We start from the raw sequence: 18,078 nt of genomic DNA, 5'->3' as shown, positions 1-18,078 counted from the left end.
GGCTGTACAAACAACTGAAGAAAAATGGTCAAATGATACATGGGACCAAAATACAAAAAGTAGCTGAACAAATACAAAGGATCCTTGTCCATGTATCATTGAGCTTGCAGTCCACACTGACATTTCATTACCAAGTCTATCTAATTAATGAAGTTTTTTTTTTCTTCCATCACTGAACTGACCTTGTGCCCAATATCATATGAGAGTAATTTGAAACTGAGATTCAGTGAGTTCCCCACACAGATAAGAAATGCATGGCCTTCATACAATCACCTTCACTAGTCAGCCTCTAATGTGACACCAGTAGTAACCCTTTGTAGTATAAATCTTCTCTGTAGATCTTGTGAAACTCGTTTGGTTTATTTTCTAAACCCTGAGCCAAATCTAGCATCTGCTACATGCAATACTGGTTTTCTGCTTTGGAACAAGTTCAAGAACAACTAAAATGTGCAGAATGTACAAAGCAACTATATAAAAGGTATGCAGAAAAGAAAACCAGCCAGAAGTTTACTCAATGTTTTCTGCTAATCAGCTGCAGTCATGTGAAATCAGCTACAAAAATTGCTTTTATTATTATTATTAAACAGGATTTATATAGCGCCAACATATTACGCAGCGCTGTACATTAAATAGGGATTGCAAATGACAGACTAATACAGACAGTGATACAGGAGGAGAGGACCCTGCCCCAAAGAGCCTACAATCTAGTAGGTGGGGGAATTTCACACACAATAGGATGGGCGATATGTAGTGGTGGGAAGTAATGAGGCTTTTAAAAAGTTTCTGTATATGTGCTTTCTGCACTAAAGGTGGGCAATAATATGGGATGTGCACAAATCCAATGCCCTGCTTCTCTTTCTACAGATCTGATTATCTACAGACCTTCCCATAGTATAAAGGTGGTCATACGCATAACAACTTTGTCAAGTTTACCCTAAATTATTTTGTCAAAAAACTACTGTGAAAAGTTGTTCAAATGGGCAATAGGAATATCAGTGTACTTTAACAACATAGCTGTCATGTAAGTGTAAGAAAAATGTAAGTGTAAGTGTAAGAAAAACACAAAAAAATAAAGATTACAATTTGTAAAGCAGTTGTATGACCTTATCATGCTTGTGTTTCCTAGAAAAGAACCTGACATATTTCTAAAGTATAGCTGTGTGCCGCCAGAAGGGCAGTCAGACATATGGTAATGCACTTTACCAAAGTTCTTACTGGCAAAACTATTTAAAAAATATATTTAGAGCCAAAACAAACTTTTGTGATGCTGTGTGTTTCTCTAATACATCTTGGCATGTTGTGGTGCTGTTCACCCTGAATTGCACTCCAACACATTAAGGCAATGCAGCTCTTTTGGACCTGCATTGCAGAGCACCACAATCCATTGTTTTGTCACTACACATTGTAATGTGTTGTTTAGAACAAAAGTGCCCATTGTTTGGTCTATTCTTCAAAATGAATGGGTTGCCCTAATGCACTGCATTGTACTGTACATTGTGCTTGTAAAAGTTTGTTCTTTAATTCTATGCACATAAATAGACAGATCTGTCATGGCCTTTATTATTCACATAAAAACCTTCATCTTCCTGGATCTTCCCACTTTAAGATCATTCAATAGATTTTTGGGCAAATTTATTTTACACCTTGATTGTTTTTAACTATTTATATAGTAATATTGTTTTCCAAATAGCACTACTTGGGTTCTATGGGGTTCATAACGTGAGAATAAAAGCAGCAGCTATCTCTTCCTAGGCAAAACTATTAAATGAGGTGAAGCTTTGCTGGCTTACATTATCCTGCAAGCATAAGCATAACTGTTTTTTCTTTTTATATTATTTGATTTGCATGATTGGGTATTCTTCAGAATTCCCTTACATGAGAGCCACATAACTGAAAAAAAGGACTAGGGTAGATTTTTATACCATATGGATGAAGGTAGCAGATAAATCTTAGAATACATTCTTTGTGATGTTTAACATCTATAAAGTTAGCTACAGACATGAGATGAGAGTTGCCTGGGAGTCATGACTATGGGAGCCCGTATCCTGCCCTTCAGCCTTCCCCTCATTTACCCCCTAATACCAACCTTTACCTTTCTCCTTGCCAGCCCCACTCTTCCCCCTTCCAATGAAAACTCCACACCTGTATGCATTTAAATTGGCTGGCAAGCAGCCGTTTATTTAACAAATTAACCATTTAACAACATCATAATTAACTTTATGTAAATAATCAAGATAACAAACAACAAATAAATAACTTTAAATAAATTTAAATAACATTTAAAGGAGCATTTACCATAAATATACTCAACACTATTAACATTAACCCTTAACTAACCAATCTATCACCCAAAACCACTAGGCTGCCGGTCCGGAAGGCAAAGTCCGCCACCACCACTTTTCCTTGAACACCACCATCATACCATTCTGGCCCCCTAGCAGCACAGCACCACCAAGGGGCCTCCAACATTCCACTTAACCGAAGGGGGAGGGTGGTTCACCACCACCTTGGGTGCCCCCCCCCCAACCGTAATTAAACCAGACTCTTACCTTCCACCAACCTCAACCGCCCCCACGCACCTAACTAACAGGGCGGGTGGGTGGGAATTTCTTTTCCCAAAAAATGTGCTGAAGGATCCGTTACACCTTCCTTTTATCTCTTACACTCCACCCCTTAAACTTCTGACCCCTATCTCCTCTCCGACCCTCCCTTCCACTGCAACTCAATCTCACACCTGCTCTCCCCCCCTTCTTCCGAGCAGCACGTGCCCCCTGTCATGTCGCCCCTTGCATATCCCCTGCTACGGGCCTCTCTTTCTTCCAGCTTGTCAAAATTGCATGGTAAATGGTTGATATGATTGCAATTATATTTTTTTCTACAGCAGATTCCTATCAGGTAATACATACTCAATACAGCCACTCTTTTTAGATGGGTCACAAAATGCAGGATGCATATGAGTAATATTCCATTAAAAAATCACCCCCTTACATATAAAATGATGTTTCCCTTCCCTCCCAAGCAACACCAATGGCACAGTCAGCCTCAGCATGTGTTCCTCCCTTCCTCAAAACAGAAACAGGTGACACTGACATATGGCAAGTATAATAGGACTGCCCTTGCACCTGTACAGTTTTATTTGGAAGACATTTGGGTTTATTCTTTAGATATATATGCAGTACTGTTAAAGAAAGCCATGAGTGTTAAACTATACATGAGAAAAATGCCTGGAAACATACAGAAGTGTATGCTGGCTAAAAGGCGCCTGCAGCCTTAGGACTCTTTTAATGAGAATACTGATTGAAAGCAAAATGAAACAGAGATTTTCTTGTCTTTTACTAAATGCTTCATCCTCTCTGGTACACTTTCTCCTCTGTTTTCCAAGTTCAGCATGTCTCCTCCATCAATCCTGTGTCTGCACCCTTTATATACAGCACACAATGACCCCTTACAGCAGATAATTAAAGCTCTTTCCTTCATTTACAGTCTTCCAAAAGGTACCTATGTTAAGGACCATGGCTTACCTGGTCAGTTTGGATCTAATTTCCTCCTAATCAAGCAGTATACAAGACATTCCATCTTCTCAACCTGTCAGAATTCCAACCTGATGTTAAATGGTTAGAATGAAAGGCACAGTTCTTGTACAAGTGCATGTATTAACAGTTTACTAGTTTGCAGATTTGTTAAATAAAAAAGATCGATGACCATGGCCATACTATCTTAAAAGATGTGTTTTACAAAAATGTTTAGCACTTTTTTTTTCTTGGAGACTTTAAAGCAAGAAAAGCCCTATTAATAATAGTTTTAAAATCAAAAAAAATCAAAACCACATGACCTGTCATTCTTCTTCTACAACATTTTGCATAGAACACTCTGTTGGATATATTACCCTTTATTTATGTAGTGTAAGTGTTGGTGTAAAATGCATGCACAGCGTGGCACAAACACTATGGTGCCCAGCACATAACAGTATTTGAATTTCATTGTCAAATAACATAAAAGGTTATCTAAAAAATGTTTGTAGCTAAATTTACTTGTTACCTATTATTTACATTGACTTATGTATTTTTTAACCTAACTATGTAACATTTCAAAGTGGGGGAAATGCCTTCTTGGAACAAGTGGTCAGACAAACACAGCAATAAAACCTGACAACAATTTTACCCTACCTTTATTCAAAAGGAAAAAAAACAACAGCAAGAAGTATCATCACAGTAAAATCACAGCAAAAAGGATTATCACATTAAAACAGTAGAATTATTGCTACACTCAACACACATTAGAGGTTCATTCAGGCTTTTCTGGGGCCTTGCGTCATGGGCTAATGAGCTTTTTTTCCAGTGCAATGCACCACAACGCATTGTATTGCACTACTGTGTATGGCTGCAAGGCATGTGCAATAAAGGTGCCATTCAAAATGTGCGCAATGTAAATGGGTCCACTGACATGTGCACATGTGCATTGTAGTGAATTGGTCTAAAACAGTGGTGCCCAACCTTTTTTTATCTGGGGGCCGCAGGCCACAATGCAAGCAATCATTAAAGACGTATGTTTAAAATTAGAATAGTTATAAATTAAAATAAAAATAAATTTAAATGTTTTTTAAACGTTACTGTAACGTAAAAGGAAATGACAAATCAAGAATTTCTGCACTCACTATTTGATGGCCATTTTATTAATGGAATATACAAAACTCAATCTCTCATACAGTGCTGGCTGGTCATATATTACTCCTTGTTCACCATTCCTGTACCACAGAACAGAAACTACACCATTCAATGCGTCCTGTCAGTTTTAGGGGGCCACTAACCTTTTTTGTATCCAAAAATCTCTGCAATATATACTTACAGAGAAATGCAATTCATGTGACATATAGCCAAGGGGTACATGTTCTTACTAATACATCTTCAGGTCCCTACATCTCCCTGTTCGTGGGAATTAGGGTTCACGGAAGGTAAGGGGTCAGCTATGTGTGACAGGGTAGCATAGTAAGACAGGTATAGTTTTTAATATCTTGTGATGGCGTTGTTGTGATGAAATGTTAGGAGGAGTTAGCCACAAGAGTCCCCCACTTGCAGTTACAATTCCCTTTTCCTACAGAGAAATTGGGGTTCCTAGAGGGTTAGGGTATATCTATGTGTGACAGAGTGGAATGATATGATGGCTATAAAATTTTATTAGGGGAGAAGACAAAAGGGGTTTCCAACTGGCTCCCACATTTCCAGTTGCCAACATCCCTCTGTTCCAGAGAAATTGGGGTTCACAAGGTAAGTGGTCAGCTGTGTAACAGGCACCCCACCACTTGCTCAGTCCGTCACACCTCAGCATCTGCAGATTTGACTCTAGGTGGCAATGATTGGTACTGAACACCTCCCCCTAGGAAGGGTTCCATGGCATGAAGAAGGGGTAACCGCACTGCAACCTCAAAGCCAGTCTGAGTGCTGCCTTGGTGTTTTGTGAACGGGCAAGTATATATTTGTCACATCACAGCATAGAGTGAATGCTAATGCTCATTGCCATTGAAGTGGCCCCCGGAGGTGCCTAACATGCAAACTCAATTTGGGGAACAATGTCTTCAAATAGCCTCCCTTTTATGCTTGTGACCCCCTATCTGGCAACTTGGTATGTTTTTGTACCCTGAAAATCTCACGTTTCTATGATAGTGTAGGACAAATGAGGGTTTATACATGTGGAAATGACAGCAGCATAGACACAGCTCTCATGCTGTACATAGAGTAAGGTTATCCCACATTACAAGGTGGGCAGGGAGCAGACACAGCTGATTGCCAGGTCTATAGGACATGCCCACTCTAAGCGAGCTGCCTCTCCTGGCAGCATGACATCATAGAGGAACATAGGAGATGCACGCCCCATCCCCCAGAAGACAACGAATAAAAAGGGAATGAGCAGAGGGCCAGATTTGGCAGGTTCGAGGGCCTGATGTGGCCCGTGGGCCATTGGTTGGGCCCCCCTGGCCTAAAATGTTATTAAAACACTTACATGTACTTTATTAAATTATTATATTTAAAATCTGCATCCACCTATTACTTTTATAGGTACCAAACAACGCTAGAATTGTTCTGCTTCAGTAGACAGTAAAAAATTGAACAGGGTTTCCCAGAATACCTATTCTCTTGGTTTGCTGGTAGTTTCCACTATGACATATGAACTATTCTCTTGCATCCTCCTAAACGAGAGTTCAGTCACGGACCAAGAGGCGCTGGGCAAACAGGACTTCAAAGTCAATTGGACTTGGATTTTAGGAACAGAGCATGACCACACAAGTCATTGGGGCATTGAGACATTCACCAATATTCAGGAGAATCTTCCTGATAAATAATTCAAAATCAAGTACAGAATAACCACTTGTGAATGTTTGGTGAATGTGTGATTTTCACATTTTAGTGAACCTTCTATCATTCTAACAGTCCCCATAGAATAGCTGTTTTATAATCCAATACTTGATTCACCAGTTTTGTTTCTGGTTATTCCTTGCCTTCTAATCTTCTCCCCCACAACTAACTTGTAATAAAAAATTTATTGTAATAAATATATTATTTTATCCTGTAAAAATAGGTACAGGTAGTCCCCGGGTTACATACGAGATAGGGACTGTAGGTTTGTTCTTAAGTTGAATTTGTATGTAAGTCGGAACACGTACATTATTTTAATAAATACAATTAGGACAGATGTTTGTATCAACATATTATTAGGCAGTGTGGTGTCAGTTACTGCATAAAATCCTCAATGTGAGTTAATCACAAACAAAGCAAAAAAACTTTATGGAGCCTAGACATTTAATAACTTCTGGAGCAAGCTGTGCTTTTACATGCTAAAAGAATCAACTGCAGAGTTTGTCTTGGTCATTAAAGTGTTACAAGATGTTACACATCAGCTCAGCTCTTAAGATCACCCACAACCTCAGCTGTGTTTAGCAAAAGATTTCTTCTGCAAGTCATGCAAACTGTCACCCTACCCCCCTCCAAGCCTATGTTCTGCACATGAGCGAGCAAGGAAGCCCCGTTCATATCTAGGAGTCGTCCGTATGTCGGATGTCCTTAACTCGGGGACTACCTGTAGTCATGTGTAATAGGGTCTATTTATAAAGCAGTGAATCTGAAATATTCCTTGGTGGAGAATCAATCCATGACATTGAAATACATGGATATGAAAGGTTCTTCACTAGGCAATATTTCGGTGATTGTGGCTTTGTGGCCAAAATTAAAAACTTTGACAAAGTCGCAGGCCAACCTTGAAATTTATTGAAAAATTTGAGGAAATTTTTCCTTCTCATGAGATATAAAACCTTTTCATATGGAAACAAAAAAACCTCTTTGTTTCCGTATGAAAAGGTTTTAAATCTAATAAGAAGGAAACATTTCTTCACATTGAATCCAGAACAAGCTAATAATAGAGAAATAGGCATACATTTGTTTTTAATTTTAGTCAAGAAAAAATCTTATGCCTCTTTCGCTATTTGTAGCCTTCTGAGGTAATTTTCAATGGTAACCTTTTTGCACAGGCTAACAATAATAATAACAATTTTGTTCTATGAAAGTCCAACCATTCAAGTCCAAGCCTTGGAGTAGCAGGGAAAAGTACAGCTGAGGGGGAGTGCTGAAAATGCCAGACGCGGCCAATACAGGGCTGGATCTCCCTCTTCATTGAAATAGCACCACTACTAAAATTCCTGGCATTACTTACGTCTATAAAACAGTCCAATGTGGGGCCACGCATTGGTCCGAGAGGCCGCTGGTCTATAGATGCGAGTGATGCCGGTAATTTTTTGTAGGGGTGCATTTCCATGCAGCGGCGGGTCAGCTGCAGTTCATGTTTAGGATTCCTTTGGGGGCCAAAAAAAAGGACATTGGGGGCCAGATTTGGCCCCCGGGCCAGAGTTTGACACCCCTGCTTTAGGCAATACCCAGCACAATATTTCCATAGACTCTAGGTCAGAGGTCGGCAAACTTAGCCCAGATACGGCCTAGCTGGTAGTTTGTTCCGGCCTAACGCCCCCTGGCCGATCCGGCCTAATGTCGGTCGGCAACGCGTCGCTCCAGGGACGCGGGTTACCGGCCGGAATTGGGCCGGAACAAACTACCGGAGCCGTCAGAGCTCTGGAGCCGCATGCGGCTTTTGAGCCTCCTCTTGCTGTGGCTCCCTTCTTCCCTATGTTTCCTATTTACCGCAGGGGCGGAAGTATTAACAATGGCCGTGGTAAAAAGGGAACATTCCCTCTCCTCCGCAATGCATACGGAGAAGAGGGGTTTCCCTTCAGGAGGTGTTCCTAGTGGAGGACAGAGCCATTAGGACTCAGAGAGAGAGTCCGGCCTAGTGTGCTCCTGCCTAAATGGCCTTGTGACCAAAAAAGATTGCGGCCCTCTGCTCTAGGTAAAGCTTTACATTTTGATACAGAGACAATGGCAATGGAAGGTTTTTAAAGGTCAAAACAAAATATATAAAAATCAACAGCATATTATTTGTTTCCTTACATTTCTTCCTTTTGAATGACTGATCAGTTTTCTAAACAGCAGGTTAGTTTTAATATACTTTTCATGAAAGTCCTGAAGTAAGAGTGTTTAAGGTAATAAAAGGCTGAGCAGGGGAGCTGAGCAGACATTACCCCTGATTTATTATAAAGAAATACATACACATAGTCAGAAATCACTAAGAAGATAATTGGTAGGCTTGTGTTATGGTGCATGGATATCCGCAGACCCGGCAAACGTGACTCCCTAACTAATCAGCTGAAGCATACATTCATTTAATGTACTTTATATATTGTGTCACAGTTTGCAGTGTACATTGTATATACACTATACAGTATACATACAAATAACTTGTTTTTTATATGGAGCTGGAGGGTAATCTAAGCAATGTCTGTGTGCACAAAAAAAGTTATGAACAATGGTGCAAAGTGATGCCAATGATTTTGAATGGCACCAGTCATTATTTGGACTTCCACATCTGGAATTTGCACTTTTAAGATATTGGGAACAAAAGCTGGATGGGAGTTAAATATTTGTTAACACCTTTACCTACTTTTTTTTAAACTTTTAAGTAACTGTTGGCAGTGGGACAACATTTATTGAGCTGACCTGGTCTGGCTTATGTTCCTAAATCTTTAAGATTAGTATTATTATAGCTCCACTAAATTATAAAGCCCAGTTGAACGTTCAGTTTAAATCAGCAAAATATTGGACCTTTCCAGAAGGACCACTGCTTCCACACAGAAAGCAGGCCAGCCTGCTGGCAGAAGAAGAGCTTTTCCACCCAGGTTTTAGCTGCTTTCTAATAAAACTGGATATAACAATTAGTAATTCAATTGAATATTGATGGTGGTATATCACATTTATACCAAAAAAATATATAAAGTGGCAACCCTCAAAATGTATGAATAAATAATGAAAAGAAAGAGATAGATTGAGCAGGGTTTTTTGGCACAAACAATGTGTTTATATTCTTTATAAAGTAAACATACTGAGACATAACATGTGAAAGGGGCCACTAGACAACCTAGTGGTCAACTATAATAATATTACAGCCCTAAAGGGGCGTGGAATACAATACAGAAAATTACAAGGTCAAATTTGGACCACAATGGTTTCTTGTGGTCCAACGTGGGCCACTAAAGGCACTAGGTTGAAACTGTCAAGTATATACTATGTATGCACACAAAAAAGATTACAAATCTGCAGTGCTAACTATAAAAAATACATGAAAACAAAACATAAAAATAACTCTTTATTATATAATATATATGATATAAAAGGTAAAGAAACACAATCAAAATAGTAATTTAAACACAAATATTACAATAGTTTAAACTGTATATATTTTTTTACATTTTTGGATGCTAAAGTCCCTTTATTTTTCCTACTTTTATGTATCAGATGAAGTGTATTACCTGTATAGTGATCAGCCTGCAAACAACACATGGCGTCTATTCGGAACTTAATTAAAGACTGCACACAAATAATACACAGACCTCAATCTCAGTGCTGCTACGTGTCCCACTGAGTAATCTGCAAAGTTTCTCCTTTCACAGCAGGACTGTTTCCAAATTATGCGATGCAAGATTGCATACTGCTTGAACAATACACAGTGTTCATTTGGCCAACAACAGTAGGTGCACTGACTTAGAAAGCAAACAGCATAATTTAAAGAGCATATAACACATAGTATTAAAAGCACTTTAGATAAACAGAAAACACAGAGACTTCTTAGCAAAGGCTGTTTGCCTGTATTAACCATGAAATCCAAAGATTTGACCCTAATGTCTCTACAAATCTCCAGATATAGTGCCCTTTCACACTTCCCTGTTCCTGTGCAATATGTTAATGATCAGGTGTTAGTTCATTGGTAAAAGATTGATAATGTATATGAACAGACCAAAAAGCAGACATGCAGCATTTTTTCCAAAGCACCAGACTGAACATGAGCCAAAGCCACATTGCCTTAGGTGTCATTGAAAATCAAAAACACTGCAACACAACACACCAAATTGAAAAATGTGTTTTGGCCCCTAAAATGGACGTAATTATATAATAAAGTATTACCAATCATTAGACCACCAGTCTTTAAGAAGGTGAGCTGGGACAAGAGGAAGCAAAGTCCTGCTCCTATTCCAAGATGGTGGCCTTCACGCAGAGAACAAGACATGTGGAACAAAGCATGGTGAGTGAGTAATGGGGAAAATATCAGCTACTGGGAGACCACAAACTATATGTGGTATAGGTCTGCTTGAGTTTGTGTGGGGAGGTTAACTTTTTCACAGAGCATGTAAATATATAAATATAGCCTGGTCACTGATGTATTTTAATAGGCTGTTGAAACCATTTAGAAATTGCACGATTTAAATCGCCCCAGAAGGTGGTAAAAAAAAGACCTGTAATACTCTCCTCCACTCTGTGGTCATCTCCCACAGTAATTTAACTCTGCCACTAGATGACCTTGGTCTTCCAGATTGAATGGCATCCTGCTTGGTTTAATCTCAAAGAATTATGATATCCTATAAATATCATCTAAAAAATCAAAAAACACTTAGGAGGTTTGGGACTGTTGGAAGGGGGGAGTAAAGGCTGAGGGCTGGGAAGTTGAACTTGGAATTTGTTTATACCCATCTAAAAGGTTCTTTGCAACCTTTAAATGCAACTCAAAAAAGAACAGCTGGGCACGTGTAACCCATTTCTTTAGGAGCACATTTGGAAGCTCTCTTCATTTAGATCTTTTGTTGGGAGTCTAGAGAGAGCGGTTACATCAGCTCCTCATCCATCAGTACCCGATGACTGCCCACTAAACCTAAAAACTGTCATATGGTAGAAGGTCACCCTTGTTATAACAGAAAGCATCAGCTGAACTAGAAGTGGTAGTAGTGGCAGATTGATGGAAAGAGGAGTTTTAGTGCATGACAAAGGCCTTTTTATAGACAATGTTACTTTGACAATGTCTGTTTCATTATTTGTCTGCAACAGCATGCTTACCATTGGTCCTTGGTTACCTAAGTCCCATCTACTGGCTTTCTTGTAGAAGTGTAATGTCACCTGATCATTTCTATGCATGGGGTCACCTGTTCCTCCAGGGTGCCTGGAACCTCCATGGCAGGTGTCAACAGAAATAGTAGCTTCATTTAAAAAATCTTCCCTGGCTACTATAAGCTACTTTTTGTTATATATACGAACTGTCAAACCCTTAAAACTGTGACCAGTGAAGGACAACACATTAGAAGTGACATTAGGGTTCTACTATGGGCCTGTGAGCAATGACCATTACGTTGCAGTGTGCCGATACCACACAGATTTTCAGTAAACTGTATTGTTCTGTGGGTAAGATAGGATGTCATGGGAGGGAGGATGTCATGAGTATGGCCTACCCAAAGGAATCACTAGGGCCATGGCAGATATGTGTACTGGTAAAAAGAACTGGTGGCCATGATTTTACTAAAAAGCCTGTGCAGCATTGGGAAGGGGCACACAGCAAAGATCAGGAGAAAGGTAACCATTTATCTAGGTGTTCATCACCAAGGTTAGTGGGAGGAATTCATTCAAGTAAAGAGGTAAACCTTTGCAAACGTTTACTGCTGTTTGTGGCCTTGTTAAAAATATATCACATCACTTTCTGTCCCATTTACAATGCCAGTCCTCCCTACTATATCTAAAACTAAGCAAAAGAGGTTTGCTTATTGTACATGCCCTATTTTATTTGTGCATTTTTTTTTATTTATTCATAGAGTGCCATCATTTTCTATGGTGATGTACAAAGTAAGAAACAAACATGGGTGTAGTTTCCTTCACAATGACATAGGGATTACCTGAATGCATGTTAAATCACCCATAAATTCTGGAAGTCACCTGTGATTTACACTCCCAAATCACAGGGCTGATCTTAGAGAGTTCTAGATGTGACATGCAGGTGCAGCTGTTCTGCTGTATAGGGCAGTCTTATGTAGGATGGTTCTAGGAGTTCAAGATCAAGAGTTGGGGTTGGAAAGTGGATCTACTGGTTCACATTATACTGATTTCAGCAGTTCAGTACAGGTAGTCCCTGAGTTACATAAGAGGGACCGCATGTTTGTTCTTATGTTGAATTTGTATGCAAGTTGGAACAGGTACATTATTTTAATAAATGCAATTAGGACAGATGTTTGTCTCAACATATTATTAGGCAGCGTTGTGTCAGTTACTGTAAAAAAAACCTCCCTATAAGTTAATCAAAAACAAAGGAAAAAAAGACTTTATAGAGCCTAGACATTTATTAACTTCTGGAGCAAGCTGTGCTTTGATATGCAAAAATAAACAACTGCAGAGTTTGTCTTGGTCATTAAAGAGTTACAAGATGTTACAGATCAGGTCAGCTCATAAGATCACCCAAACATTACTGTATTTAGCAAAAGACTTCTTCTGCAAATCACCCAAACTGCCCCCCTCCCCTCTTCGAGCCTCTGTCCTGCACATGAGCGAGCAGGGAAGCCCTGTTCATAGCTAAGAGTTGTCTGTATGTTGGATGTCCTTACCTTGGGGACTACCTGTATTAGAAAATTGTATGTTCCTGTCTGTCCATGACAAGCTAAATCAGCCATCTACTCAGACCTTAACTGCTACAATATAGCGCAAAGGTGGATACACATTGATATGATAATTCAGTCAATCATTTGTTGTGACTAACATGAATTGATTAATCACTTTATTACCATTTTTTCTTATTTGGATTACCTAAAACCAATATATTGTATATTTTTTAAAAGCAAACTGCAGAATAAAAAGTTGTAGGTTGCAATTATGTATTATATTGTACAATATTTGCACAAATATTTGAAGGCATTTTAGTAAATAATACATAAAAATGCAGTATTTTAGTTAACAGAAACGCAACAACATCACCATTTTTTTATGATTTAAAAGCTGGGATTAAATAGATAAAAAATATGTCAAGCCTTAATATTGGGCGTGTTTGTGAAAAGGTAAAAATGTATAATATTTGAAATTGGCCAGAGGTGATGATTTACAAACCATGACAGCTCTGCAGTTTACAATTAACCCTAAACAATGGCCCTGACAATTTTTATCTCATTCCAGTGTGCTCATTATTGCCTAATATGTGCTGTGTGTTTCTTGTTTACGCCAATCCCTTCTGCATGTATTTGCATACCTCTGTGCTTGTGAGGAGCCACTTATGTGATATCATTGGGGAGGGGTAATAAGCTTTCTTTATTAAGATTTTTAGGTTCTATTAGAGCCCAAATATCTATTCTACCCTTTACCTTAGCAGATACTTTTTTTGCCTGCTCTGAACCAAAAGCACTTAGAGTTGAGCACTTCTGAGTTCCTTAGAGTAAGGGAGGAACAATGATGATCCTCCAATGGCGGCCATACTGATGGACTTTCGTAAGTGCCATATTCAGATGATCAGGATCTCATCTATTCATATAAAGCTAGGACTCAATTTGATATTGACTGACTCCTAATTGAATCAACACCAGGTAAAAACTAGAAGTGTTCTGGTCTAACATTTCATTCACATTCTACATCATAAAACATGGACCTTCTAGCCAAGTGGTATGGTTTCTGATCAGTTGAGTGTCTATCTTTGTGCATATAATATTTGAATATTATAAAAGAACGTTTCAAATAGATCATATTTTCATTGTACAAATATTTCAGTACCATATCAGTTGTACTGCACATAATTTGAAATGATGATAAATTTCTTTGCAATCTCTTTTAGCTAGATCAATCACAAATAGATTTGTGTATTTCCTTTCCTAATCACTCACTTGATATTCCACCAGTGGCTCACCAAGTTCAGTCGAATGCCAAGTCCAAACATTAGCATTGTCCCAAGCAGTCATAGAATTTATAAAGTCAGATAGGGAACATTTAGGGTATGCTTGGACTTTCGGTTCCATACCAGCTGAAGATGTTGGCTATATGCTGGTGAAGAACCGGTCTTTGAAACTCCACAGCAAGTACTCTCTGACATAATAAGCCAGCTAAATACAATCAAAGCAAATGTATCAGTTAGCTTGGAAAATGTTTTTCTAGCCATGCCATATAGGATGCATCCTTGGCAGTAAAATAGGCAATGAATACTTTTGACAAGCTACATTCACAGTACTCCATTCTCTGAAATTTACACTTTATGAATACACAAAAAATACAGTAAAATGATTGGAATGGATCAGCAAACACATATACACTTATTTGCAAGGTAAAAAAAGCTTTATAAACATAAGCTCCTATTGTGTTCATTCCCCCCACCTCCTATATTTTAAGCTTTTTGCAGGGGCCCTCATCTCCTCCTGTGTCACTGTCTGTACTCGTCATTTGCAACCCCTATTTAATGTACAGTGCTGCGTAATATGTTGGCGCTATATAAACCTTGTTTATTATTATTATTATTATTAATATTATTAATAATAATAATAATAATAATAAGCTAAAAAAAGTGTGACTGATGAAAGGTGAAGAGGAGGTTTAACACTAGGAAGGCTAGCTATGTGCAGGAGAAAAGAGAACCATACCATATTGAAGAAGACATTGGTGCCAGTTTACAGAAGGATATACACAAGTAGATAGGAACAGGCTGTACTTAACAATATTGATGGAAACAGTTTTCAGTGTTGTGTACTCACCATCTCCACTGCTCGAGGGTCCATCTGGCTGGGGGGTACTGACACTGAGAACTGGATCTTCTTTCTGCCTTTGCTTTCCATTTGTGGGCTAGTCTGGGAAAGGCTTGAGTGCATTCCTTGTGGAGTCCCAGAGCTCATGTTGGCTAGCCTTGGATTCTTTCCAGTTTCCCCTGCTTACTCTGTCCCTCTCTTTCCTTTGCTAACTCTGTCTGTCCTTCTGTCTCCTCCAGGCTCACTCTGTCTCCCTCCTGCTCACTCTGCCCTTCTGTATTTCCCTGATCACCCTGTCCTTCTATCTTCCTCCTGCTCACCCTGTCCTTCTCTCTTCCTCCTGCTCACCCTGTCCTTCTATCTTCCTCCTGCTCACCCTGTCCCTCTGTCTTCCTCCTGATCACCCTGTCCTTCTATCTTCCTCTTGCTCACCCTGTCCCTCTGTCTTCCTCCTGATCACCCTGTCCTTCTATCTTCCTCCTGCTCACCCTGTCCCTCTGTCTTCCTCCTGATCACCCTGTCCTTCTATCTTCCTCCTGCTCACCCTGTCCCTCTGTCTTTCCCTGATCTTTCTTTCTCCCACTAAGCACTCTGACTCTCTGTCCCCACTGCTCACTTTGTCTTACTGTCTCCCCTGCCTACTCTGTCTTTCTGTCTCTCTCCCAAGCTGTTTACCTCTTGCTGTGTAGCTCTTTCCCTCCTCCTAGTTATTCACCCTGCCAGTCTCTACTTTGTATGTGAGTCCTTTCCTCTCTTTTCTTATTTTTCCTCTTGTTTTATGACCTTGGTACCTCCCTCTGTCCTCTTCTAGTTTGCTTTCTGTCACCCTCACTTATAAACAGTCTCTTCCCTGTTAATAACTGAGTTTATGAGGATATCCTTGTACAGCTGCCAGGCTGGAGTCCACCTCTTCTCTGGAATGCCTCCCCTGTACACAGCACTTTTGTTTGGTTCCCCCAGGCTTCTCTCTGTTCAGTTCTCTCTATTGCATGTATTTCTCTGAACTTTCTATAAGTTTTCTATCACTTTCCATAGCATAGTATTTGTTACAAACTTGTCAAGTACTGGCTGAATAATTACATTAAAAGACTCAATATGTCACTGCTTACCACACCCAGCATTAGAAAAAGGTAACTTCAATGAGTTGTAAAGTATTGGCTTGGTGCAGCCATTGCCTCAATATCACAAAACTGTCATTTAGATTTGTTCATCATCTAATAAAAAGATCATTTTCATCTCCTGAATTTGCTTCTTTATTGCAGAAGGTTCATGCTATACCTCTTCCACAAAAAAAATGTACCTGCTTTTTAGTAGTCTTTTGTAGAATGCACACTGATCAAAAAAGGATGATGAAGAAGCAAGAGGTGCTGGGTTTTTTCCCATTTTAAATAGAAAAGGTTACAGACAGTGTCTGTCCTGTAATAATAAATTTCCTACTTTTCTCCTTGCAAACTGTTTAAACTGTACTCGCACGCGTAGCTCAGTGTCCAGTCCTGGCAAAAGCAGGGTGTTGGGATATATTAGCGCCATTGTTCTTGCACAGGAGTTATGTCATCTCAGCAGATTAAAGATGTCCAACATGGAAGAAGCTAGTGAGAAGATGGTAGTGCTGGCATGGGAGCTCACAGTCGCATTGTTGGAGCAGAGGGGATTTTAGTTAAGCTTCAGCTCCTACATATAGTCTAAGGAGATAGGTTAAAACTGACATATTGTCAGTTCAGGCATTTGTCATAAATGCTCCTGTGTATGAGAACGAATATGGGCAGGTGTGATATAAACATGTTTGAACTTTTTCCTAAGGGGGATCTCAGAAAAAAAAATCATTTTTTCTGTGTGCAAGGGAGCAAGCAAAAGGCAGACAGAAGTATATGGTTTTAAAAACAAAATTTGTTTAAGCAAGTGATAATTTAAATCTGGGTATGTCTAGAAATAGAGGAAATAGCTCTGATGCAGTATACAAGCACATATATTAGTCTATAAAATAAACACTGCCTGGGCAAAACAAAAGCCATGCACTCTAATATTTTGTTGGACCTCATTTAGCATTGATTAGGCCATACATTCGCTATATCAATTTCATAAGCTTATGCAATGTCACAACATTTACTTCTGTCCATAATTGCATAAATAAAAGATCGTGTCAGGGAATTCCTCCTGCTAGATAGTTTGCACTGTGCCATTTGAAGATTTCACCTCTTGTTCTGTTAAAAACTAAGAATCTAGGTTATCAATAGACCCCAGGTCACTTAGAGAGGGTAAATCTACCTAGAAAGGGCACACGTGGCAAGGAAACACTTTCATTTCCTGCATAAAGGGGCTGCTCAACCAGAGTTCCACAAAACCCCAGAGTTCAGTATAAGGTCCCCAGGGGTTCCACTGGAGGCTATCATTGTAGCAGTTTTCTATTGGCAACCCTTCCCCCCCCAGACCCATGTACCATGACACCCAGGTGACCTGCATGGAAATGTTTGACTTTGTGATCTGCTGCATCATGATGCCAGTGAACGCTCACCTGTCGCTCACCCTATTGCAATAGATCACAGGGCATTGTGGACTGGAACGATAGTGTATGTGGCATTTTACACCTTGCCTGATGCTGGATAAGTGCGCTAGGACTCTGGCATAGAGAACAGCATTAAATGTGTTCCATCTAAGGTGCTAAGACTGCTCAACAGACATGACCTGGAGGCAGTGAAAAAGCAGTTTGACAGGAACCAGGTGAGAAAAAGAGAGTGACATGGAGGTAACAGATGGGTGTGTGAGCGTCTGGAGAACATCAGGCAAGCAACGTTTTAGCAGTTCCAGTGTGAGTTCAAGCAGTAAAAGTGAAGCCAGGATAGCTGGACACTTTAGAAGGTTCTGTGCAAAAGAGAAGGCAGGGAAAACAGGTGAAGGCCGCATACCCAAACACCAGACTTTTTGGTGGACTGTACAGAAGGGAGAACAGGTGGAGGCAGGTT

The 18,078-nt window shown here is 39.6% G+C and overlaps 1 protein-coding gene across 2 annotated transcripts in view; it reads right to left on the bottom strand.

The window, feature by feature from the left end:
* The window catches only part of PPP1R1B (protein phosphatase 1 regulatory inhibitor subunit 1B), a 52,889-nt gene extending 36,847 nt beyond the window's left edge, over positions 1-16,042 (bottom strand). The window contains exon 1 of one of the 2 annotated variants that reach the window (XM_072404007.1): positions 15,128-16,042. In XM_072404007.1, the coding sequence (XP_072260108.1) occupies positions 15,128-15,265 (138 nt within the window). In that variant the 5' untranslated portion in view covers positions 15,266-16,042. The remainder of the gene's footprint in view (positions 1-15,127) is intronic. The other variant, XM_072404006.1, reaches the window with a different exon arrangement.
* Positions 16,043-18,078: the final 2,036 nt, after the last annotated feature.

Source organism: Pyxicephalus adspersus, chromosome 3, assembly GCF_032062135.1.
Source record: "Pyxicephalus adspersus chromosome 3, UCB_Pads_2.0, whole genome shotgun sequence".
NCBI lineage: Eukaryota > Metazoa > Chordata > Amphibia > Anura > Pyxicephalidae > Pyxicephalus > Pyxicephalus adspersus.
Note: the sequence above shows the minus strand (reverse complement) of the source record. Positions and strands in the feature narration are given on the sequence as shown.